The following is a 23,046-nucleotide window of genomic DNA, read 5'->3' on the forward strand; positions in this document are numbered from 1 at the left end:
GGAAAGAAAAGTTGAACGAGAATTCTGAGGAGAATAACTTTGGCCTAAGAAAGCTTCGAGAGTTTAGTCAACGGTGGAGAGCAAGCAACGAAGCCGCCTGCGCCCGATGTTCCTCGCGGGGAACTTCTCCTGGTGGGCCTCCGTTCTCTCCTCACCTGTCCTAGCTGGAAGAGCCTCTGCAGAGTTGTCCTGAGCTCTGCTGGATCTGCTTCTCGGAGAGACTGTTTGTCTTTGAGCTTCTTCAGGTAATCCAGGCTGTGTTGCCCACAGTCTCTGCAGGATTCTGTCAGTTCTGGACCAGAGGGGGAAAAAAAAACAAGATTCAGTTGGTTCTGATCCTGAGGCCATTTCAGGAAGCTTTCAAAACTTGGGATGTTTCCCTAGTCATCCTTTTGGAAGGATGTTGTTCTGACCCAGGCTGCCTTAAAAAGCAAGCGGCAGAGTCTTGGTCCTGGCAAAACCCCTTTTATTCACACGACTGTGAATTCCCTTCATTCACAGTCTGCAAGGCTTTAGCAAACAGTCTTTCAGAGGAATATTTATCCACACGAACCTTAGCTCACTTGGAGAGCTGCCAGATAACTAGTTTCCAAACACAGGGCAAGGCAAAACTTGGCACAGGGACTCTTTTTATCACAAACACTCTTGATATGACCGAAAGAATGAATTGTTTCCTGCAAAAGCCCCCTCCCCATTCGCTCCTCTTTTGTTTTCTATGGGAGGGCCCAACCACCTCCAAGGTGTGGCTTTACTCCCAAGTCGACCCTGCTTTCTTAGTTGTTCTTGTCTTCTGGCAGCTCTGCGCATGCGCACACTGGGAACAGGCTCCAGCTGTTCCTCTGCCTCGCTGCTGTCTAGCTCCCTCTCTGACTCCGACGCAGAGCCCTCCTCTCAGCCCCCAGAACTGGCCCATGTTCCCTCCCCAACCTCCTCACTGTCCAACTCTGCTGCCAGCTTCAATGGCGGGCCACAACAGATGTTATTTTTATGGAGCAATGCCATGATATCAAGAGGGGCTTATAATGGCCCGAACCATCTCTGGAAGACCCTAAGAGAGCTTATTGCAAGGATCAAAGATCACATCAGGTCAAAGATCTGAGGAACACAGCCAACCCCTCTTCTGGATCGGATCGTTTCAAGCACCAAGAAAGCTGACGTTTCCAGTCTTCCTATCTTATCAAGATGGGGAGCCTTTTCCACGCCCTACTCACTGTCAGCGTGATCCGTCGGGGCAAGATGGGAGGTGGCGCTGCCGTTCACGATGGCATCTGCCGTGAGGTGGGCAAACTGAGCCAACGCGGCAACCAGTCCAGAGGCATCTGAGGCAAAGAGTGAGAAGGAGGGGAACGGTGAGAAGAGCAACCCGAAAAGGGTGTGGCATTCAAGGCAGATGGAGACCAACGTTCTCTGGTGTTGGTCCTTCCTTTTATGGCAGTGTTTGGCATCCGTGGCCACCTTAAGATGGGTGGACTTCAACTCCCAGAATTCCCAGCCAGCATAGAATTCTGGGAGTTTGAAGTCCACCCATCTTAAAGTGGCTGAGGTTGAGAAAACGCTGCTTTAACCCAATTCAACCCAACCCAATCCACCCAATTCAACCCAACCCAACCAACTCAACCCAACCCAACCCAACCCAACCCAACCCAACAAAGCTTAAACCGAAAAGTGTACAAATAAAAGCTGAACAGAAAAAGGGACATAATACATCATTAGCCTTGTTTTAAAAAAAATGCTTGTTTTAGAGTGTAAGCTGTTCCTCAGAGAGCTACATAACCAAACTGTTTTTGGAAAGAGGACAGAATGAAAATCCATTTGGAGAGAGGATTTTGTAAGGCTTGAGGTCACCGAGAATCCCAGCTTTGTGTCCGTCCGTCCCCGGCCCATGAGTTGACCTCCTGGTGACTTCATACTGTAGAGCCTCCTCAGGTGACCTAAGCCCATCTTATCTTTAAGTTCTTGGTTCCTGATTTGCCTGGGGTTTCCCTGTGCGTGAGACTTCATGGCTGACGGCCCTCAGCTTAGACCTGCTCTGAAACGTTAGCGACACGACATCACGCGCTGTGTCCTATCAAATGACTGGCTCCATCGTTTGAGGAATTAAGAAGGACCCCAAAACAAAAGACGCACTTGGGAGCCAGCAAGCCTCTTTCTGCTTGCGCGCGGTATCTGCAACACTTGAATTCCCAACGCTCGAGGTAAGGAACACGGAGAGGAAACGCAAGAAGTCTCACCTGCCATGTTGGTTAGATAGTGCTTATGCCCCGTCTCCAGGGCATTCACCGATTCCAGAGCTGCTTGGGCGCGGCTGACAAGATAATCTGCGAAAGAAGAAAATTGAGGAGAAAGAATGTGGTTTGGGAGGAGACGAAAACCTGCATGACTCTGGGGATCTCTGACTCAAAGGCAGCCTCTGGGGAAGATTTGGCAGGAAGGGGAGTCATCTTAATCTCTGAATTTAAGGGCGTAAAAGCAAGCAAGGATTCAGGACTCACCTGGAGAACTGGTGCACCGGATATGCAGGGGGTCGTCCAACTTGCTCACGGCATCTTGGATGATGTTCTCGGCTTCCTTGATTGTCCCTTGTAAGATTCGGAACTGGTCATCCAGGAGCTGCTGTTGCAAGTTGTGTTCGTGACTTTTCTGCGGGATGGACGCAAAAGGCAGATCAGCAAGTGGGTTTACACGTTACAAGACCACGCCCTTGGATATGAGTCCAAGGAAAACCAGGGGGACGAGCTGGTCTCCTCCTTCTATCCCAAGTCTGGGCTGGCGCCATCTCTCTCTCGACTTTGTTCTGACCGAGGCTTCCCGAGAGCCTGAAGCAAAGTCCTTTTCCCGACAAAAAACCCTTTTATTAATTGACTGTGAATTCTCTCATTCCCAGCCAGCAACATCTTTCAAGGGAGGATTTACGGTCACAGACCTTCTCTGGCTTGGAGAGCTGCCAGGCCGAGATCTGCAAAACTTGGCCAGGAGCCTCGGAGAGTCATGAACCAAGTAAGCGAACTAATTGTCTCCTGCAAACTCCACTCCCCTTTCGCTCCTCTCTTATTTCCTCTGGGAGGGGCCATTCATTGTCCACCTCTGGCCTTACTCCCAAGTCGACCCCTATTCTTTAGCGGTTCCCTTCGTCGGGCAACTCTGCACATGTGCACCCTGGGAACAGGCTCCAGCTGTTCCTCTGCCTCACTGACTCCGAAGGCAGCTGATAACTGTCAGACAGCCCTGGCCCCCTCTCTGCCTCCGACACAGAGCCCTCATCACAGCCTTCCCCAGACTCCAGGGCTGGCCCATGTTCCTCCCCAACCTCCCCACTCTCCGAATCTGCTGCCAGTTCCGCTGGATGTTGGCGGGCCACAACAGCCTTCCCCAGTGATGTGGGAAAGGGAAGCCTCCCCCAAGTTCAAAGTTTCTCCCCCGTACTTTTTCCACCAACTTTTCCTGGAGTTCCTGCACTTCCCTCGCCCTCTTCTCGGCTTCCTGGCTCAACAGCAGTTCCTTCTCTTGAAGGAGGCCCTTGGTTGAGATAAGCTCACATTCCTTCTCGTTGACCGATTTCCTCAGGGTCTCCTTTTCGGCTTGAAGGGTGTCCAGCTGGCTGTTGAGGTCCGAACCAACCTGTAGATCATGTGGGAAACAGTTCCACACGCTAATTTCCTTGCTTGAAGAGTTCTCACACTCTTCAAGGGGTGAAATGCTGCCGGTTCGAGCCCGAACCGGTAGTAAAAAATACTAAAAAATGTTTTTTAAAGAATTCCGACGATCGTACGTCGTACAGCTGAACTTTTAAAAAAAAAACTTTTTAAGCATTTTTTTTTAATACCGGTTCTCCGGAAACTGGGGAGGGGGTGGTGGTCCGTTTTTGATCCCTGAAACCTGCTAGGCCAAAAACATTCTTGAAATTCAGATAGGGCTGGAAGGCCCTCCAGAGACCATCCATACAAATCTCCTTAGGCCAAATACCTGCTTAGAATGGCTGAGCGACTGCTGGAGGTGAGTCAGTTCTTCTGCTTTTGAGTCCATCTCTCTCTTGATCTGTTCCACCTGGAGCATCTGGTCTTCCAACTGCATGAATCCCAAGAGACAAAGACCTCTGATGGGGTTTCCAGGGGAGCCATCCTCACCCCGGGGTCAAAGCTACCGTATTTTTCAGAATACAAGACGCTCCGGAATATAAAGACTCATCTTAGTTTTTGGGGAGGAAAATAAGAAAATAATAATAATATTCTGCCCTCTGTCTACCAGCATTCATGGTATTCTTCTGGCTAGCGTCCTGTCAGCGTGTGAGAGAGTTGAGGGGCTGTTTGGAAACAAACAGTATTTGCTGTGTGAGCAACGAGGAAGGAGACAGCCAGGAGCCTGGGCGTGGCTTATTCTGTGCTGATCTCTGAAACTAAAACTGAAAGCCGAATTTTCACCCTCTTTTAGGGGGGGGGGGGGAAGAAAGTGCGTCTTCTACTCAGAAAAATACGGTATGTTCCATGACCAGAGAAGGAACTGCACCCTAAGAAGAGGACCGACCTTGACCCAACCTGCCCCACCCCAAGAGAGGCCCACCTTCATTTCCGACTCTCGCTTGACTTGCTCCATCTGGAAAGCCAGCTGTTCCTTGACCCGGGCGACCTCTTCCTGGCTCTGCTGAGTGACAGTCAGCTGCTTGGCAGTGTCTGCGTTCTGGGTGCAAAGATTCAGAGTTGAAGGAACGGGCAGAGAAGTAACAAGGATTTGGCCAAGCAAGAGACAAATCAGGGGCTTCCTCTTATCCTTGGTTTGTAATATATGGGAAGAAAACTCTGATCTGATCTTGACTGAAGTGGGGGAGACATTTAACTATGACCACGGAAGGGGCCGTAAAAACCAACGTGACAGAAAACGGGCACCGTTACCTTTCTCAAAAGCTCCGCATGCGTGTTGATTAATTCGTTGTGCTTCTCCTTCAGCTTGGCGTACCGGATTTCGGTGGTGCTGGCTTTCTCTGCCAAAGAGAAGGATATTGCCCCGTTATTACTTCCACGCCCCCTATTAAATCATTATTCTGAAGGAGCCCTTTGCCACCCAGGGCTCTCACTCAAGGCGTTTAAGACCAGGCTCCAATTATCCCAGTTTGGAGACACGATATGAAGACTCAGGTCTCTGGAGAAGGCTCCAAGGCTGAGAAAGGTGGAAGGAAAGAGAAGAAGAGGGCAACCAGGAGAAGATGTGTGGTTTCACCCATCTTTCACATGATCCATGCAGGTGGGTCATTGGATGTGTTGTGGCCTGCCACAGCAGCCACAGAGCTGGCAGCAGATTCAGACAGTGAGGAGGGTTGGGGAGGAACCTGGGCCAGTCCTGCAGGCTGGGGAAGGCGGGCTCTGTGTCGGAGGCAGAGAGGGGGCCAGGGCCGTCTGACAGTTCTCAGCTGCCTTCAGAGTCAGACATCACTGAGGCAGAAGAACAGCTGGAGCCTGTTCCCAGTGTGCGCATGTGCAGAGTGGCCAGACGAAGGGAACAGCTAAAGAAGAAGGATCAACTTGGGAGGAAGGCCACAGGTGAATGAACATCCCCCCCCCAGAAGAAATAAAAGGAGTGAAGGGGGAGTGGAGTTTGTAGGAGGCCATTAGTTCGCTTAATTGGTTCGCGACTCTCCGAGACTCCTGGCCAAGTTCTGCAGAGATCGGCCTGGCAGAGAGCAGGCCAGTGATGCTTTGCAAGTTGACACCGGGTTTAACGTAAGAGCAAAACGCACAATATAGATCAACCCCCACCCCACCCACCTCCCGGCACCCCCATCCACCGACTTACTTTCTGCTTCCAAGTAGAGTCCGCGGTTCTTGTCTCCTTCGAATTTGGCTCTCTGAAGCTTCTCCAGCTCATCTCGCAGCTGCTCGTTGTCCACCAAGGCTTTCTGCTTCTGCTTCCTCTGGTCTTCCACCTCCGCCTCCAGGCTGTTCACCTGAGCCTTCAGCTGGGAGATGTACCTTTGAGCCTGGAGAGGGAAAACAGGTAGCTGGAAACAAGCCGCCCTCTTTTCCAGAAACACCAAAGCCATATTCCCCCTTCCTTCCTTCCTTCCTTCCTTCCTTCCTTCCTTCCTTCCTTCCTGTCCGTCCTTCCTTCCTTCCCATATTTCTCCTTCCTTCCTTCCCTCCTTCTTCTCTCCCTTCCTTCTGTCCGTCCATCATCATCTCCAAAGATTTACACTTTCTCCCATCAAGAAATATTTCAATGGATCAAGCTACTTTCTAGTGACTGAGAAGTACAAGTAATTCAGTTTTTGTCGCTATAATGTAAAAAAGATGTGGAGATTCTAGAAAGAATGCAGAGAAGAGCAAGAAAGAGAATTAAGAGGCCGGAGGCTAAAACATAGGAAGAACAGTTGCAGGAACTGGGCATGTCTAGTTTAATAGAAAGAAGGACTAGGGGAGACAGCATCTTACAATATCTCAGGGGCTGCCCCAAAGAAGAGGGAGTCAAGCTATTTTCCAAGGCACCTGAGCGCAGGACAGGAAGCAATGGGTGGAAACTAATCAAGGAGAGAAGCAACTTAGAACTGAGGAGAAATTTCCTGACAGTTAAAACAATTAATCAGTGGAACAGCTAATCCTTGAATTACGACCACAAAAAATAACCGGACCTTACCTCCAGCTTAATCTTCTCTAGCTCTGATTGAAGCAGTTCGATTTCTTTCTTCAGGTTTTCGATTTGCAGATCCCTAAAGATAAAAAGAGCATGGGTCGCATTAGTGGTGTGCAAAAATTCAAGTTTCGAGTTGGTTTCATGGCCTCCACTTTCCCCATCGGATAGTCTGCTGGTCTGCTTAGATCTCTAGTGTGTTTCACTAAAGTTGTTTCGGTATATTTATAAATCCTGCAATTCCATGAAGCTGTTGTGGCCCACCAGCGGCCAGCTGAGCTGGCAGTAGAGTTGGACAGGGAGGAAGTTGGGGAGGAACCTGGAATCTGGGGAAGGCTCGGACGAGGGCTCTGTGTCGGAGGCTGGGAATCACAGGCACTAAATAGCTAAATAGCTTAAGTGTTGCTGTTGTTAACTGCAAGGTGAGCTGGGTTTTGTTGGTAAAATACCTGTCATCTTTTAGTCCGTTGGGCGGCCCGAAAGTCTGCTCAAATATATCCGACACATTCTACAAAAAAAAAAAAAAAAAAAAAGGAAAAATTCTGGGAGTTAAACTTTTGCACATGTTCAGAAACACAGTTATGCCTTCCAAAGCTGAGGAAAAGGGGGGGGGGAACTATGGGGCTGTACCCCATCTGGAAGGGGAAAGTTTACACCAGTCACCCACTTCTGAACGGTCCGACCAAGCACTTGCATTGAGCAGAGGGCTGGTCTAGAAGACCTCCAAGCTCCCTTCCACCTCTATTCTGTTCCTATCCTGTCTCACCTGCTGCTCTACAGATGGAGCTGAGCTGATCTCTATCAGGTTTTCTGGCTCCTCGTCTTCGGGGGCTTCTTCCGGAATGACCACCACTGGCTTGACGTGCTCGGCCAGGGCGGATGCCCTCAGGAAATTTGGGGGGCTCTGTGGGAGGAAGGAAACCCAAACTCAATGGGAGCTTCACTGCAATGAACAAGGACATACATTCAATTTTGCAGCTACCAAGATTGTTGGACGAGCAGGGACAAAAACAGCCAGCTACCAAGATTGTTGGACGAGCAGGGACAAAAACAGCCAGCTACCAAGATTGTTGTATGCGTAGGGACAAAAACAGCCAGGGACGTGATTGAAGCCTGAGAAATGGGCCCCTCGTCAATCAACGGGAGCATACCACCAGCCTATCAAGTACTTAGAAGACGAGGGCTGGGCAGCACAGGCAAAAGACAGCCAATGACTTAAAAGCCAGCCATCAACACGCCCCAATCAACATCTGTAAAACCACATAAAAAGGCGTTGTACATATTACACACAGAACAATACACACTCTGCTAGAGAGAAGTTCCCTGAAGATGGGCTCCAGCATGAGTCTGAATATGATCCTACTGATCCAGGCTATGGTTTCCCCACTTGTAACGGATGGCTGTGAAAGTTGGACCATAAGGAAGGCTGAGCGCCAAAGATTGGAGGCCTTTGAACTCTGGTGCTGGAGAAGACTCCTGCATTGAGTCCCTTGGACTGCAAGGCCATCCAACCGGTCAGTCCTAGAGGAGATCAACCCTGACTGCTCTTTAGAAGGCCGGATCCTGAAGAGGAAACTCAAGTACTTTTGCCACTTAATGAGAAGGAAGGACTCCCTGGAGAAGAGCCTCATGGTGGGAAGGATGGAGGGCAAAAGAAGAAGAAGGGGACGGCAGAGAAGGAGGTGGCTGGATGGAGTCACCAAAGCAGTCGGCGTGAGCTTCAATGGACTCCAGAGGATAGGAAGGCCTGGAGGAACGTGGTCCATGGGGTCGCGATGGGTCGGACACAACTAACCACAACTGATCCATCAATGTATCAGGATTGGCTCCTCATTCAGAGACCTCTGCAGGGGGAAACCAGCCGCCTCCCTCCCTAAACCCCTTGCCCAGGTTCTCTTTCACACATGCATGCCTGCAGGCAGGACTACCGCTCGTATGAAGGACGTTGGTCCTTGTTTCTAGCAGGGAAAATAGGGGGATACCTCGGGCAGACGGGGAATCTGGATGAGCCTCTTGAAGTACAGCATTTCCGATGCCCTTTTGAAGAAGTTCTTCAGGCTGCAAAGAGAAAACAGCAGGAAAACGTCAACGGAGAGCGAGGGGCTCCCCAGGAAACCCACTTGCTACGTGGTGCGGTTAAGTATTTTATTTACAACTCTCTGCTCTTCCTAAAGGAACAGAGCAGCAAAATACAAGAACAGAGCAAAGTTAGCGACTATTGATCCTGCTGTTGTACCATGCGGTTCTTTAGAGGTTAACCTAACTCACAAATCTGTCCTGAATAATGAGCCAAAACTTATCATTGCTCCTCCAATCCCATCTAGAAACTGATTTAATCCAGAGTGCAGTGTTGAATTAAAACCAGCCAGGTTTCTAGGCCTCATGATCTCAGAAATCTGATCTGGTGAGCAGTTCCTAGCTATTCATTCTCATGTTGCTGTGTGTATGTGTGTTTCTGAATGTATGTACTATGTGTGTATATATATGTATGTATGTACGTATGTATGTAATGTATTTATGTATATATTTAAGTGCCTATTGCACACATTCCTGGCTCTAGGGGGCGCTGCTCATCTCCGTTTCAAAGCCAAAGAGCCAGCGCTGACCCAAGACGTCTCCCTGGTCATGTGGCCGGCATGACTCAACGCCAAAGGCGCGTTGTTCCCTTCCCACCAAAGGTGGTTCCTGTTTTTCTACTTGCATTTTTAACCTGCTTTCGAACTGCTAGGTTGGCAGAAGCTGGGACAAGTCACGGGAGCTCACTCCATTACGTGGCGCTCGGTATTCGAACCGCCAAACTATTACTTTTTTTTAAAAAAAAATCAGAACAGCCACAGCACGATTCGATCACATGCTAGGGAGCACCTAACGCAGTACTTTGGAAGTGTCTGGTGTTCGCCACACACACACACACACAGAGCTACAAATGGCACAAAGAATATCGTTTACCTGCGAAACTGTTCGTGGAATCTGTCGCGATGACCTTGCAATGTATCGGCTGGCAAACCTGAAGAAGTGAAAAGCAAAAGGGTAGGAATGAAGAGTCAGAAACTTCAAAGGGTCATTTTTAATCAGAGATGGGGGAAAAAGCAAACCATTCTTTTTACAAATAAGCCATCCAGGCCAACTTTAAAAACTGGGTTTCGGAGCCTGGGACATTCCTCAAAGGGAAAAGCGATGCAGAGAACCCGTTTTTCAAGTCCCAAAGGTGCTTTTTCAGGAGATCACTAGACTTCCTTGGAAGTTGTCTGACCCATCGTGTCTGACCCATCTCAACCCCCTGGACAATGTTCCTCCAGGCCTTCCTGTCCTCTACCATCCTCCGGAGTCCATTGAAGCTCACGCCAACTGTCCAAGGGACTCAATGCAGGAGTCTTCTCCAGCACCAGAGTTCAAAGGCTTCCATTCTTTGGTGCTCAGCCTTCCTTATGGTCCAACTTTCTTATGGTTCACCCATCTTTGAGTTTCAAAATTGGACGAACACTGGTTTATTCTTAGAGTTGCAAAGTTGGACAAACAGTGGTTTATTCTTAAAGTTGGGCAAGCACTGGTTTATTCTCCCTAGTTAGAAAGTCCAAATCTTTTTTCTCCTGCCTATGTTGGAATCCAGGACTTTTGGGTCCCAGACAGATCCCGGATGCAAGAGCTGCTCCCCCCTTGCAACCAGTGCCAGAACTGGGATGCTCTAAAGGCCCACTTACACGAATGCAGGTTGAACATCAGCTTCACGGTGTAATGATACAGGTGGCTGCAATCCTGGATCACCTGGATGAGGGGGGCCAACCGGCATTGAACCGCAGACATCTGGGAGATGGCCATGGAGGTGTTGAGCTGCCGGAAGACTATAAGCAGGGAGAGAGAAAGAGAGAAGTCACCTTCCATCCCTCCTCAGTGACTTTATGATGTGTGGACTTCAACTCCCAGAATCCCCTAGATAGAAATAGAGGTAGATAGAAATAGAGATGGATAGATAGATAGATAGATAGATATAGAGATAGTATAGAGATATATTCCTTCCTATTTTCCCACAACAACTGGGTTTTTTGCAAACTGTAGAACATTACAGGTTTAATCCTCTCCCCCAACTTCTCCAAAATCATTTAAAATATCTAGTTCCTGGAACCTTAATAGGTAAAGGTTCCCCTCGCACATAGGTGCTAGTCATTCCCGACTCTAGGGGGCGGTGCTCATCTCTGTTTCAAAGCCGAAGAGCCAGCGCTGTCCGAAGATGTCTCCGTGGTCATGTGGCCGGCATGACTCAACTCCCGAAGGCGCACGGAACGCTGTTCCCTTCCCACCAAAGGTGGCTCCTATTTGTCTACTTGCATTTTTTAACCTGCTTTTGAACTGCTAGGTTGGCGGAAGCTGGGACGAGTCACGGGAGCTCACTCGGTTACGCGGCGCTAGGGATTCGAACCGCCAAACGGCCAATCTTTCAAATCGACAAGCTCAGCGTCTTAGCCCCCGAGCCACCGCGTCCCTTAGAACCGTAACAGAAGAGCATTGAACTAATTCAAGCACTGAACTGTTGTCCTATTGCTAAGAAAACTCCCTTCGTTTACTTAGGCTGCAACGCGGTTGGCTGAAGCGAGAGGTTGCCCTGGTTATAAACAACAGGCTGGTCATTAACTCGGAGCATACATTTCTGTGCCCGCAGGGAAGCCAGGCCAAGGTCAGGTGACACCCCAGAACTTGGCCAGGAAAAACGCGGGCGTTATCTGATGCTCCGCACAAAGGAAGCTCACAGAACGCAGGCCAAAGTCAACAATGGTTCCATTTCTCTCAAAGGAGGTTGACTTTGCGGGGCAGAAAGGCAAAATTCGGGCTTTGCGTTTCCCGAGAGTTTTGCAGATGCAAACTTGCGGGGCAGGATACGCTTGCGGGAGTTTTTTTTTAAAAAAAACAAAAGTTCTCAGTTCTGACGGCCTGCAGGATTTACACGGGTTTGCAAACCCCCAGCACCTTTGCACAACACGCCCTTTCTGTTTATATTAAAAAGGTAACGGTTCCCCTCGCACATATGTGCCGGTCATTCCCGACTCTAGGGGGCGGTGCTCATCTCCGTTTCAAAGCAGAAGAGCCAGCGCTGTCCGAAGACGTCTCCGTGGTCATGTGGCCCGGCATGACTCAACACTGAAGGCGCACGGAACGCTGTTTCCTCCCACCAAAGGTGGTCCCTATTTTTCTACTTGCATTTTTTACCTGCTTTCGAACTGCTAGGTTGGCAGAAGCTGGGACAAGTCATGGGAGCTCACTCCGTTACGCGGCGCTCGGTATTCGAACTGCCGACTTTCTGATTGACGAGCTCAGAGTCTTAGCCGCTGAGACACCGCGTTCCCTCTGTTTGTATTAGGGTTACGTATTTTCTTTGTTTAATTAAGGACTTTGGGAGGGCTGCTCTTGCCAAGTGATTACGGAGCAAGTCAATAAATGATTGCAAGTGGGCTGCAGAACAGCACAGGGCCACCTTAACAGAAAAACCACAAGCTTGGTGGTTTGTTTGCTTTTTGTGCACATTGTGTATTCAGTGGGACGGGTAGATCTGAGCAAAGGGGGGGCGGGGGCAGCGATCGTGAAAGGCAATTCCTGCTTGCCAACTTCAGCAGACAAAGCTTCTGTTCAGCCCATTAAAAAAAAAGGCAAATCTTGGCAACCTCGCCCAGTCTCCGCTCGGGTTGAAAAAAATGGTGCCGAGAGGAGGGAGGGGGAAGAAAGAAAGTGAAAGGAGAGAGAGAGAGAGAGAGAGCATGGAAGGTCAGCGCAGTTTACCTGATTCTGATAATTTCAGCTCGCAATCCATGTAGTCGAACATCTCGACGGTGAGCTGGAAGCTGCAGAGGAGGGTGAAATCAAGAGCAGAGGAACAACGATCATTTTCTCTACCCTCCGATGAGAAATTTGGGGGTTCAGCAAGACACGGAACAGAAGCAGCTGCCAGGTCTTCTAAACGATCCCAGGGAACCCCTCGTGATGGGAGACCTACTTACATGTTATTGACATCCGTTCCGGCAGCCTTTTCTAGCACCTCGTCAGTGACCTCGAGCCCAGGAGGGAACTGAGGATGCTACGGAAGGAAAAGGAGCAAGAATTAAGGAATTGTCACCTGGTAGAATATTCTGCTTGTGGGCTGGCTATAGCAGTGGTGAAATTCAACTTTTGTTACGGCCGGTTCTGTGGGTGTGGCTTGGTGGGCGTGGCAGGGGAAGGATACTGCAAAATCCCCCTTCCCTCCCCACTCCAGGGGAAGGATACTGCGAAATCCCTATTCCCACCCTACTCCAGGGGAAGGATACTGCGAAATCCCCATTCCCACCCTATTCCAGGGGAAGGATACTGCAAAATCTCCATTCCCTCCACACTAACATACTAACTTAACTGCAGGGATTCCTTTAACATCTGTGGCAAGGAAGGTCGTAAAATGAGGCAAAGCTCACTTAACAACCGTTTTTGCTCAGCGGCGGAAATGTTAGGCTCGGACTGTGTGTTGCAAGTCGAGGATTGACTGTATAAGAGGGAGCCGTATCTCCCTTGCTTCATCCCATCCTGCAAAACGGTGAGAGCGGGCTCGCTCGGAAGACATTTACCTTGACATGGAAGGAGATCTTGGTCAGCAAAAGCTTGGTGTAAATATTCACCAGTTGTCCGTAACGGTCGTGTAGATGGCCCTGGAAAAGGAAAACCACGAATGCATCCGATTCCCAAAGTATATTTGGAGAGGGGAAATCTATTCCCATGCGGTGTTTCAACTCCCTTCTCTGCCCCGAAGGGAGTCCTAGTTTTGTTCTCCTGCCCCAGACTGACCAGGAAGTCCGTGTTCTGACTGAGGCCCTTGAGATATCGGAACCCCGCTTAGTCTCCTAAACCAATTTAAACATCTAAACGTTCTCGAAAGAGGCAGAAGAGATCCAGAACTCACCCAAAGGTCTCCCGTTTCCCGAATGTTACTTCGATACCGCTGACAGTCCTGGAGAACCTAAAACAATCAACAAGTCGTTGGGAAAAAAAAAAAAGAATTGGACTTCTCAAAAATGCAAAATATGCCATTTTGGGATGAAAGGCAATGTGATTCTACGATGTATCGTTAAAAGGGGGAAGATCCAGGAACTTACTGTCAGGACTGCAGTTATATTCCTTTTAGGATCTTTGGCCTGCCACACACACTATTATTTTACTATGCTGTTTCATTAGTGGGGAATAGGGATGGGGGGGGGGGAATAGTAAGGAGCAGAATGTGTTGTTGTCAAAATAAAACATTCCTTTCTAGAAGCCCAAGGTCATCTTTTGTCTCCGCACCTCTGCACCTGACCGGAAGTGGATGGGTGGGAATGCCAGCATGGCAGTGGAAGATTGGACCATGGGATGGACCTGGGGGTGTGGGGCAAGATCATGAACTTTCAACTGGGTGGAAAACCCAGGAAGTTTTCAGATTCGGGTTTTCCACAGGTTGTACCAACATGTCTCTCTTATTAAATTGGAACTCTGATGGAAGCTCTGCCTCGGACTCTGATTTAATTCTGGATGATATTTGGAACTTACGTTAGGATGTCCATCTCGGAGAACCTTGTGAAGAACATGGCAGAATTTCCAGCTCAGGATGGCACTGCTGGGCAGCGGGAGGCCGATGGCATACGACCAGAAAGTAAATGCCCCTTTCTCGTGATGGGTCCCTAGAATAATCCCTTCGCACAAGTTAAGGTTCATATCCGAGAAACAGATAAATAGGCGAGGAAATGCTGCCTTATCAGGAAATAGTGTTGGCTGAGGAAACTTCGATTTGAATGTTTTCTTCAGGACATGCTATATACTTTACCTTACACCTCCTGTACTCTCTGTTTTTCTATCTCTCCGTGCCTGCCACCAAAAAGGATGAAGGGAACTCAAAAGCAGTTTGATTATAAGGGGAGGCCTGCAGCCATCTTTTCTTTTGGGTCTTTGGCCTGCCACACTTTCCATTATTCTACTATGCCTCTTCTATGGTGGGGAAATGGGGAGGGCGGATTGTACGGAGTTAGATGATATGTAGCCATAACGACATTCTTTCTAGAAAGCCAAGGTCATCCTTTGTCTCTGCACCTAACCGAAAGCCCTATCAATTGTGGTGCCAACCGGCGACAGGGAGCCGCAGCAGAGGGATGAAAGAGCCACATGTGGCTCCAGAGCCGAGGGTTGCCAACCCCTAATATAGAACGATAGATGGATACAAATAGATGAGCATCTGGGGGACAGATAGACAGATAATAGATAGATATAGATAGTTGATAGATGGAGAGAGAAATGGGCAGAGAAAGAGAGTGGATAAAGGAACAGATGGATGGATGGATGATGGGTGTGTAGGTATGCATGCTGATAGATGGAGAGAGACAGATGGGCAGAGAAAGAATGGATAGATGGACATAAGGACGGAAGGAGAAAGATGGATGGATGGATAGGTAGGTAAGTAGATATACATGCTGATAGATGGAGAGAGAGATGGGCAGAGAAAGAGAACGGATGGATGAATGGACAAAGGTGGTAGATGGATGGGAAGGGAAGGTAGGAATATACATACATACATACATCTATGAGAGAGATAGACAGAGAAAGATGGATGGATAGAAAAATGCTGAGAAGATAGATAAACAGACAGGCAGACAGAGATGGCCAGAGAGAGAGAGAGAGAGAAAGGTGATGGATGAATGGATAGAGAGAAGGAAAGAGAAACCAGTCTGGTCCAGGAGTTACGTTGCTGGGTAAAACCTGACTTTGTTTCTATTTACCTTCTGAGCCTGTTTGCATTTCTTGGCGTAATCTCAACCTGTAGACTCTAGGAGGCCCACAATATTTTTCCCCCGCTTCCTTTTATCACTATTTTGCAAACTGCCCTCCCAGAGGCCAACCCCTGGGAATGAAAAAAACCCAAACTTTGGGCACATCAAGCGAGCAAGAGACTGATGGGGTAAAAAGGATACTCCGGGCGTGCTTCTCCTTCACAGGGACTTCCAAGGTGTTGATGGCTTTGCTAATGCTGATCGCCTGCAAGGAGAAAACAAGAGTTCAATGAAGCCGGGATTCCTTACAGCACTTTACATTCCCTTTTATTTGTTTAGAATAGAACAGCAGAGTCGGAAGGGACCTTGGAGGTCTTCTAGTCCAACCCCCTGCTCAAGCAGGAAACCCTACACCATTTCAGACGAATGGTTTATCCAACATCTTAAAAACGTCCGGTGTTGGAGCATTCACAACTTCTGGAGGCAGGTTGTTCCATAGATTAATTGTTTGGAAGTTTCTCCTTATTTCCAGGTTGCTTAGCGCCCTGGAGCTCGGCTAGGATGGTTAGCGGCTTCTACCGACCGGGAGAAGCTGCGCTCCGTTCAAGGGCGGGCCCTGACCTCCTTTCGCACAGAGCCCCATTGTGGGTCCCTGCATTGAGATTCCACAAGGGCTCGGCGGCGTCCAGCTGAACCGAGGAAGTTAAAGACGCGTTTGAAGGCCTGCAAAGCTTTTCAAGACAAGACAGCCAAAAGGAAACTTTAAAAAAATCCCTAACTTGCAAAATCCCAGGATTCGCTTCTGGCACACCTTGCTAGATTTCGGCGGGTCAGCCCAAAGTCTCGATGTAACGTGGGATCCCTGAGGAACATCTGCAGCTTATGGGGCGCTTCTTGGGTGATTTTTTTCCCCCTTTCTGGGATTTTTGTTTCATTTTCCAAATTGCAATTTCCCACAGAGCACCGTACCAGAACGGCCGCCTGCAACAAACCACTGGTCTGCGGGTAGGTTGCTGTCTTAATTTAACAGTTTGGGACCTTGGAGGTCTTCTAGTCCAACCCCCTGCCTAGGCAGGAAACCCTATACTGTTTCAGACAAATGGCTATCCAACATCTTCTTAAAGACTTCCAGTGTTGGGGCATTCACAACTTCTGGAGGCAACTTCTGTTCCACTGATTAATTGTTCTCACTGTCAGGAAATTTCTCCTTAGTTCTAGGTTGCTTCTCTCCTTGATTAGTTTCCACCCATTGCTTCTTGTTCTACCCTCAGGTGCTTTGGAGAATAGTTTGACTCTCTCTTCTTTTGTGGCAGCCCCTGAGATATTGGAACAATGCTATCATGTCTCCCCTGGTCCTTCTTTTCATTAAACTAGACATATCCAATTCCAGCAATAATTCTTCCTATATTTTAGCCTCCAGTCCCCTAATCCTCCTTGTTGCTCTTCTCTGCCCTCTTTCTAGAGTCTCCACATCTTTTTTTACATCGTCTACAGGAAGTTCTCAACCTACAACCCTGGAGCAATTGTTTGAACTTACAATGGCAGTGAAAAAAATCGATTTCCTTGCATTCATGACTTGTACTCAAGAGAAATTGTGGATCCTGGCCCAGAGACCTTGAAAAACAAACAAACAGATATTTGCCGGAAGAGATCCGATTCTCCCATTAAGGAGAAAACCCATGGATCTGCTGGTAGCATCTCATGAAGATGTCACTTAAAGAGGAGGAGGAGAATTCTTGACTCTGCATCCCTACTTCCTGCTCACCGGAATAAGTTTAGCACCTTGCGCTTGTTCGCAGCTCTCCCCTTGGCCTGGGATGCTAAATACTTAATTAGGGGTGTTTTTTTTTGCTGAGCACGGAGGAGAAGAGGTTTTCCTAGCAAGGCTGCCAACTCATCAGATGCATGAAGGGGAAAACAGGAGACATTTCAGCCTTGTTCTGAAGGCTAGGTCATATTTCACGCCATGCGCGGCTCTGTGGGTTTGTCTGCTTTGGGAAATCGTCGTTTCTTTTCTTCTTCTGCCGTTTCTAGGAATGCCAACCGAGTGGGCGAATCCAGGAAGGAACCAGGGAGGCCTCCCTCGTGATTCTCCCGTGCGGAGCAATGCGCGCCAGTCGTTCCAGCCAGTTGTGCAATTTTCGAAAACAGCTGACGTAAAGCAGGCCAGGTTGAGACGCGCACAACTGTCCCAACCGCGAGGTTTAGCAAGTGGGCGGATATATGGCACACCCTCGTAAGCATCCCTCCACATTCTTGGCATGCCATCGTTTGCACATGGAAGCCGGTCATTGTGCAAAGCACGGGAGAACACGTTGGGTGTTAAAACACTGGGGAGTTGGAGAAAACTTTCTCATCCAGCTTCCTCAGTGCAGCTCTCTGAAACAGTATAGGTACTATAGGGTCTCTTGCTTGAGCAGGGGGTTGGACTAGAAGACCTCCAAGGTCCCTTCCACCTCTGTGATTCTGCTACTTTGCCAGGTCTCAAACTAGGATGGTGTTCCAACTGACATTCCAGATGTTTTGGGACTGCACTCAAGACACCTATTGTTACTGCTATTATTATTGTGAGTCAGTGTGTGTAGACTAGTTTCTATTTCACCATACTGTGCATATTAAAACCAGGTGAATTCAGCGACCGGCTGAAGTATCTCGCAGGATGATCCACGGGTAAAGGTTATGTGGCATGTGGACTACGTCGTGTTTGATCTTCCATATCCTTGCTTAATCAGTTGACCGAGATAGCAGAGAATAATAGGTCGATAGGGATGCGCTCCGAGGCTTAGCCAGGGCAGCGTGCCATCAGCTTAGCACAATGTTCCCTGCGGATGAAGCCCTGGAGAGCTCCTACAATGGGAGAAGAAGCTCTCTTGGTGTCCTCCAGGTCCGTTGGTGTCCTTCCATCCACCTCCGTCAGCCCCAAACGGTGGGAGAAGATGGAGAGAGGGATATTTTGAAGCACCTGGAAGATCGTCGTGCCGTCGTCCCAGAACAGGTTGTCTAGAGACGCACAAATTCTTTGCCACTAGTCCAATTAATCCTCTCTTTGGAGAAGGACTTGTTCAACGGTCCATGAAAGCCTGTGAAATGGGGCCGCAGCTGAACTACTTCTCAAATTGGCCAAATCCAATAGCTCAGAGTTGAACTTGATGCTCTCTGTGCTCGGTTTGTTTTCTTGCAGATGTTTTGTTACCCAACTATCGTGTTTCCCCAAAATAAGACAGAGTCTTTAATTTCTTTTGACCCCTGAAATAAGCGCCTGGCCTTATTTTCGGGGAGGTATTATTTTTGAGGTGCTGGAGGCGGTGAGCATGGTCACTTCACGGCTACTGCTGTGTCGCAAGATTTTCAGGGAGGGCTTATTTTTGCGGGAAGGCTTATATTAGCGCATGCGCTCAAAAGCTCTGATTGGGATTATTATCCGGGGAGTTCTTATTTTCGGGGGGAAAGGGGGGGGTACTACTAGTTTGCTTTGTGAGAGTGTTATTTTCTTGACGGCCCCTTGATTAGGCTGTTGTTCACTTGTCTAAATTGGTAACTCCTTGATTGGAGTATTGTTGAACTGTGCGATTGTTGGCCTAGTATCGCACTCGGAGACACGGACACACCCCGTTTCCAAATCTGAGCACCTTCCACCAAACAGGCTCTTCATGCCAGCTTCCCAAACGCCCACCTTCTTCCGAAAGGACCCAGGAAGGAGAAAAGGGGAAGTGACTCAGACACAGCGACTCGTCTAGATCGGCAGAGGTGAAGTCACCGTAGAGACCTTCAGCATCATCCTTACAAGGCGAGCTCGTCTTTCTAGTTTCTACACCGGTGGCTTCCTTGTTGTGAAAGCCTCGTTTCCGTCACGGTGATCTCATTTCCTCTTCGGCACCTGATTCTTCAGCCACAGAAGAAGGAAGGAACACGAAGCCAACGTTTTGGTGTCAGCTTCCCATGAGTTGTCATTTGACCTCGGGTGAGCCAAATCGCCCCGAAAACATCTCAGGAGGCTTGTAATTCCAACCGAAGTCCATACAATACAATGCAATAGCAGAGTTGGAAGGGACCTTGGAGGTCTTCTAGTCCAACCCCCTGCCTAGGCAGGAAACCGTACACCGTTTCAGACAAATGGCTATCCAACATCTTCTTAAAGACTTCCAGTGTTGGAGCATTCACAGCTTCTGGAGGCAACTTCTGTTCCACTGATTAATTGTTCTGTCGGGAAATTTCTCCTTATTTCTAGGTTGCTTCTCTCCTTGTTTAGTTTCCACCCATTGCTTCTTGTTCTACCCTCAGGTGCCTTGGAGAATAGTTTGACTCCCTCTTCTTTGTGGCAACCCCTGAGATATTGGAAGACTGCTATCATGTCTCCCCTAGTCCTTCTTTTCATTAAACTAGACATACCCAGTTCCTGCAACCGTTCTTCATGTGTTTTAGTCTCCAGTCCCCTAATCATCTTTGCTGCTCTTCTCTGCACTCTTTCTAGAGTCTCCACATCTTTTTTACATCCTGGCGACCAAAACTGAATGCCGTACTCCACGTGTGGCCTTACCAAGGCCTTATAAAGTGGTACTAACACTTCAAGTCGTGATCCCATTGAAGGACGCCTGGCAGCCCTCTCTGCCAACGGCTGGCAAGCCTTTCTGGGACACCCATGGCGGGCAGAGAACTGGAATGCAAGGATGCCATTCCTGGGTGTGGGAAGCAAGGTCTTCCCACACAGATCCAGCTGGGAGCTACCAAGAAGGTGGAACATCCTCTCTGGCTGTTTTGTTCCCATTGGAAAAGCAATTAAGAGAGATGACTCAACCTGCAATTTACAGACAATGATGTCCGGTGAACAAAGCTTATCTCAAGTTTCCGTTTCAAAAGAGGCCCAGATGGGAAGCGAACAAGCCAGCATGCTTGGCAGGCAGCGTAGAGAAGGAGGGAGGGGAGGGTGTCCATGGAGGGGAGCTCCCATTTATGTCAGATAATGAGAGCCAGAATTAATTCAACCCACGCAGGATGGAAGCGGGGATTCATTGGGATGTGCTTTCTTTGCGATGGTGAGGGAGGAAAGAAATCGTAGAATGACAAATAACACAGTTGGAAGGGACCTTGGAGGCCATCTAGTCCAACTCCCTGCACGAGCAGGAAACCTTACAGGACCAGATCCTCAGAGGGGGACATTTGAGGTGCAACAACTCAATAATTCCCTCCTGGATAAAACTGTGGCCGAAGAAGGAAGTTTTAAGGAATACAGCACAGGGGGACCTCAACCAAAAAAGGGAGCCCAACATGTCTGTTGCTAAGAGAGACAGCTGTTAAGCTTTGCCTCGTTTAATGACCTTCCTTGCCAGTTATGTAGGGAATGATGGGATTCTCCTTTCAATTATGGAACTTCTCTTCCTCCATGGACCTTCTCCTACGCTGGAGGACATCTACAGTTTGAACCAGACCCATCTACCTGAGGGGTATCCTGGCCACCATGTCAACCTCCCATTGTGCCAAGTTTCCATATTCTTCCAAATCCATCTTTTCTTTTTTTGTTGTTGTTCCTTCTGCTTCTCTTCTCCTTTCAATGGTTCTGATCCTCTGGAGAAGAAACCACATTCGGTCCTAGAACCTCTAGGTCATTTTGCCAGCTGCTGATGGGCTTGGAGTCCGGCTGTCTCCAAAGGCTGCGAGCAGGGTGTGTTTTTTTTTTTTTGTATATAAAGTTTTTTTTTCATTTTCATAACATATAATCACATGTATTTTATTACGTAGCCAACATTGTATTGTATTATTAAGTGTTTACATCAATTCACCTTACCATCAACTCCCAAAAACAATTATTGGCTCTTCTGCTCTCCATATACCATATTTATACCTTATCCATCACTTTCTTCTCCCTCTCCTCCTCCTCCTCCCTACCTCCTTTTTTCCCTCTGCTGTCCGTCTCTTCTCTACTTCCCCTTCCTCTCTTCCCTTTCTACTCCTCCTTTCTCTCCTCCTCTTCCCCCCCTGCCCTATCCCTCTCTTCTTCCCTTACCTCTCTCCTTCTCCTCTCTCCCCTTTCCACTCCTTTCTCTCCTCCTCTTCCCCCCTTGCCCTATCCCTCTCTTCTTCCCTTCCTCTCTCCTTCTCCTCTCTCCCCTTTCCACTCCTCCTTTCTCTCCTCCTCTTCCCCCCCTTGCCCTCTCTCCTATCCCTCTCTTCTTCCCTTACCTCTCTCCTCTACTTCGCACTCTTCATCTCATTTACCTGGTGTATTTCAGCTTCTGAGCGAGCTCCATTTTATGTTGATGGTATTTATAATTCCTTTTCAGTATACATATTTAATTTTGATATGTATCTTCCTTTTTTTTAAGAAATAGAACAAAAAAGTATACATATATAGTTATTGTGCTTTTAAACCCTCCAAAGGCTGTGAGCAGGGTGTCGTTGAAGAGGGGTGGGGGAGTTGCATCACACCTTATCCAGGCAGGGCTCCAAAATCTTTCCTAGCTAAAGATAACACCAGCTATCTCGGGTCAGAGAGGCAATATATAAAGTTAATCATTAATTCCAGAACCACTTTTTATAATATACGTTGGGGGAAGGCCAGCTAGGTTTCTCCTCGCTGGTGATCTGAAAAGGATCCTTTTTTGGCGTGGCCAAAAGTAGATTTCCAGCAGTCGGTCTAGGATCCCAAGTATCTTGCCCTCCGTTTCCACCTGGATCTTGCCAAGATCCTTTTGGGCTGATCTTCACTTTGCATCTTGGACTGACTGGAGAGCCACTTGTCTGAAATGGTATTATAGAGTCTCCTGATTGAGCAGGGGGTTGGACTAGAAGACCTCCGGGGTACCTTTTGACCCTGAGATTCTATGTTGAAGTAGCCCTGGAAAAGGTTTGCAGGACAGAGACGGCCTCTGGGATGAGTTAGCTCCTTATTAGGGATGATATGATAGCAATTTTCCAAATATCTGAATGGCTGCCATCAAGAGGAGGGGGTCAATTTATTCTCCAAAGCACCGGAGGTCAGGACAACGGATGGAAACTTATCAAGGAGAGAAGCAATCAGGAATTATGGAGAATCTTCCTAGCAGGGAGGAGAATTAACCAGTGGAACAACTTGCCACCAGAAGTTGCAGGTGCTCAGTCACTGGAGGTTTTTAAGAATAGGTGCAATAAACGCTTGAAGACCTCCAAGGTCCCTTCCAACTCTTCTATTCTATTCTATTCTGTTGTGCTGCAAGGCAAACCTATTACAGGAGCAATCTGCATTGCACAGTCATAAATTTCAGCCCGGGTATTATGAGGCCAACATTGTTTTAATAATAATAATAATTATCATCACACAATTCATACCGGAAAACAAACAAGAGAAAGAACTGCCAACTTCGGAGTAATGTAAACAAAACTTTTTTTGTCCTTGTTTTACTCAAGGACAACCACCTAGGCACGAAATGTAGGTTTTGCTTACTTGTGGAAATGGGACAGCCAAATGAGGGGGGGGGGGAGAGAAATAAAGCTATCAACTTCAAAGAATTGAAATTAAAATTGTGTGTGTGTTTGTGTGCGCGCGTCAAACATCCTGCCTGATCAAAACCCTGAAATGGATTTTGTTTTGTTTTGTTTTGTTTACAACTCCAAGCCTTGGCAGATGCCAAACTGGATTTGCTAGAATAACTAGGGGGGGTGGGGGGGGGAGAAATCCTAAAGTTTGTTGTGTATTTAAGTTTGTCAGAAG

The 23,046-nt window shown here is 48.2% G+C and overlaps 1 protein-coding gene across 1 annotated transcript in view; it reads right to left on the reverse strand.

Annotated features, from left to right (window-relative positions):
• The window catches only part of HIP1R (huntingtin interacting protein 1 related), a 33,567-nt gene that overhangs the window by 7,099 nt on the left and 3,422 nt on the right, over positions 1 to 23,046 (reverse strand). The window contains exons 2-22 of the mRNA XM_081966632.1: positions 15,564 to 15,627; positions 14,152 to 14,294; positions 13,532 to 13,588; positions 13,200 to 13,280; positions 12,603 to 12,679; positions 12,385 to 12,446; positions 10,317 to 10,457; positions 9,565 to 9,622; positions 8,598 to 8,673; positions 7,382 to 7,519; positions 7,065 to 7,123; positions 6,622 to 6,694; positions 5,785 to 5,968; positions 4,887 to 4,975; positions 4,558 to 4,674; positions 3,964 to 4,065; positions 3,424 to 3,618; positions 2,493 to 2,640; positions 2,232 to 2,318; positions 1,212 to 1,319; positions 156 to 292 (exon numbers count right to left, since the gene is read on the reverse strand). Of these exons, the coding sequence (XP_081822758.1) occupies positions 156 to 292; positions 1,212 to 1,319; positions 2,232 to 2,318; positions 2,493 to 2,640; positions 3,424 to 3,618; positions 3,964 to 4,065; positions 4,558 to 4,674; positions 4,887 to 4,975; positions 5,785 to 5,968; positions 6,622 to 6,694; positions 7,065 to 7,123; positions 7,382 to 7,519; positions 8,598 to 8,673; positions 9,565 to 9,622; positions 10,317 to 10,457; positions 12,385 to 12,446; positions 12,603 to 12,679; positions 13,200 to 13,280; positions 13,532 to 13,588; positions 14,152 to 14,294; positions 15,564 to 15,627 (2,196 nt within the window). The remainder of the gene's footprint in view (positions 1 to 155; positions 293 to 1,211; positions 1,320 to 2,231; positions 2,319 to 2,492; positions 2,641 to 3,423; positions 3,619 to 3,963; positions 4,066 to 4,557; positions 4,675 to 4,886; positions 4,976 to 5,784; positions 5,969 to 6,621; positions 6,695 to 7,064; positions 7,124 to 7,381; positions 7,520 to 8,597; positions 8,674 to 9,564; positions 9,623 to 10,316; positions 10,458 to 12,384; positions 12,447 to 12,602; positions 12,680 to 13,199; positions 13,281 to 13,531; positions 13,589 to 14,151; positions 14,295 to 15,563; positions 15,628 to 23,046) is intronic.

This window comes from Natrix helvetica, assembly GCF_964273705.1.
Source record: "Natrix helvetica genome assembly, chromosome: 14".
Lineage (NCBI taxonomy): Eukaryota > Metazoa > Chordata > Lepidosauria > Squamata > Natricidae > Natrix > Natrix helvetica.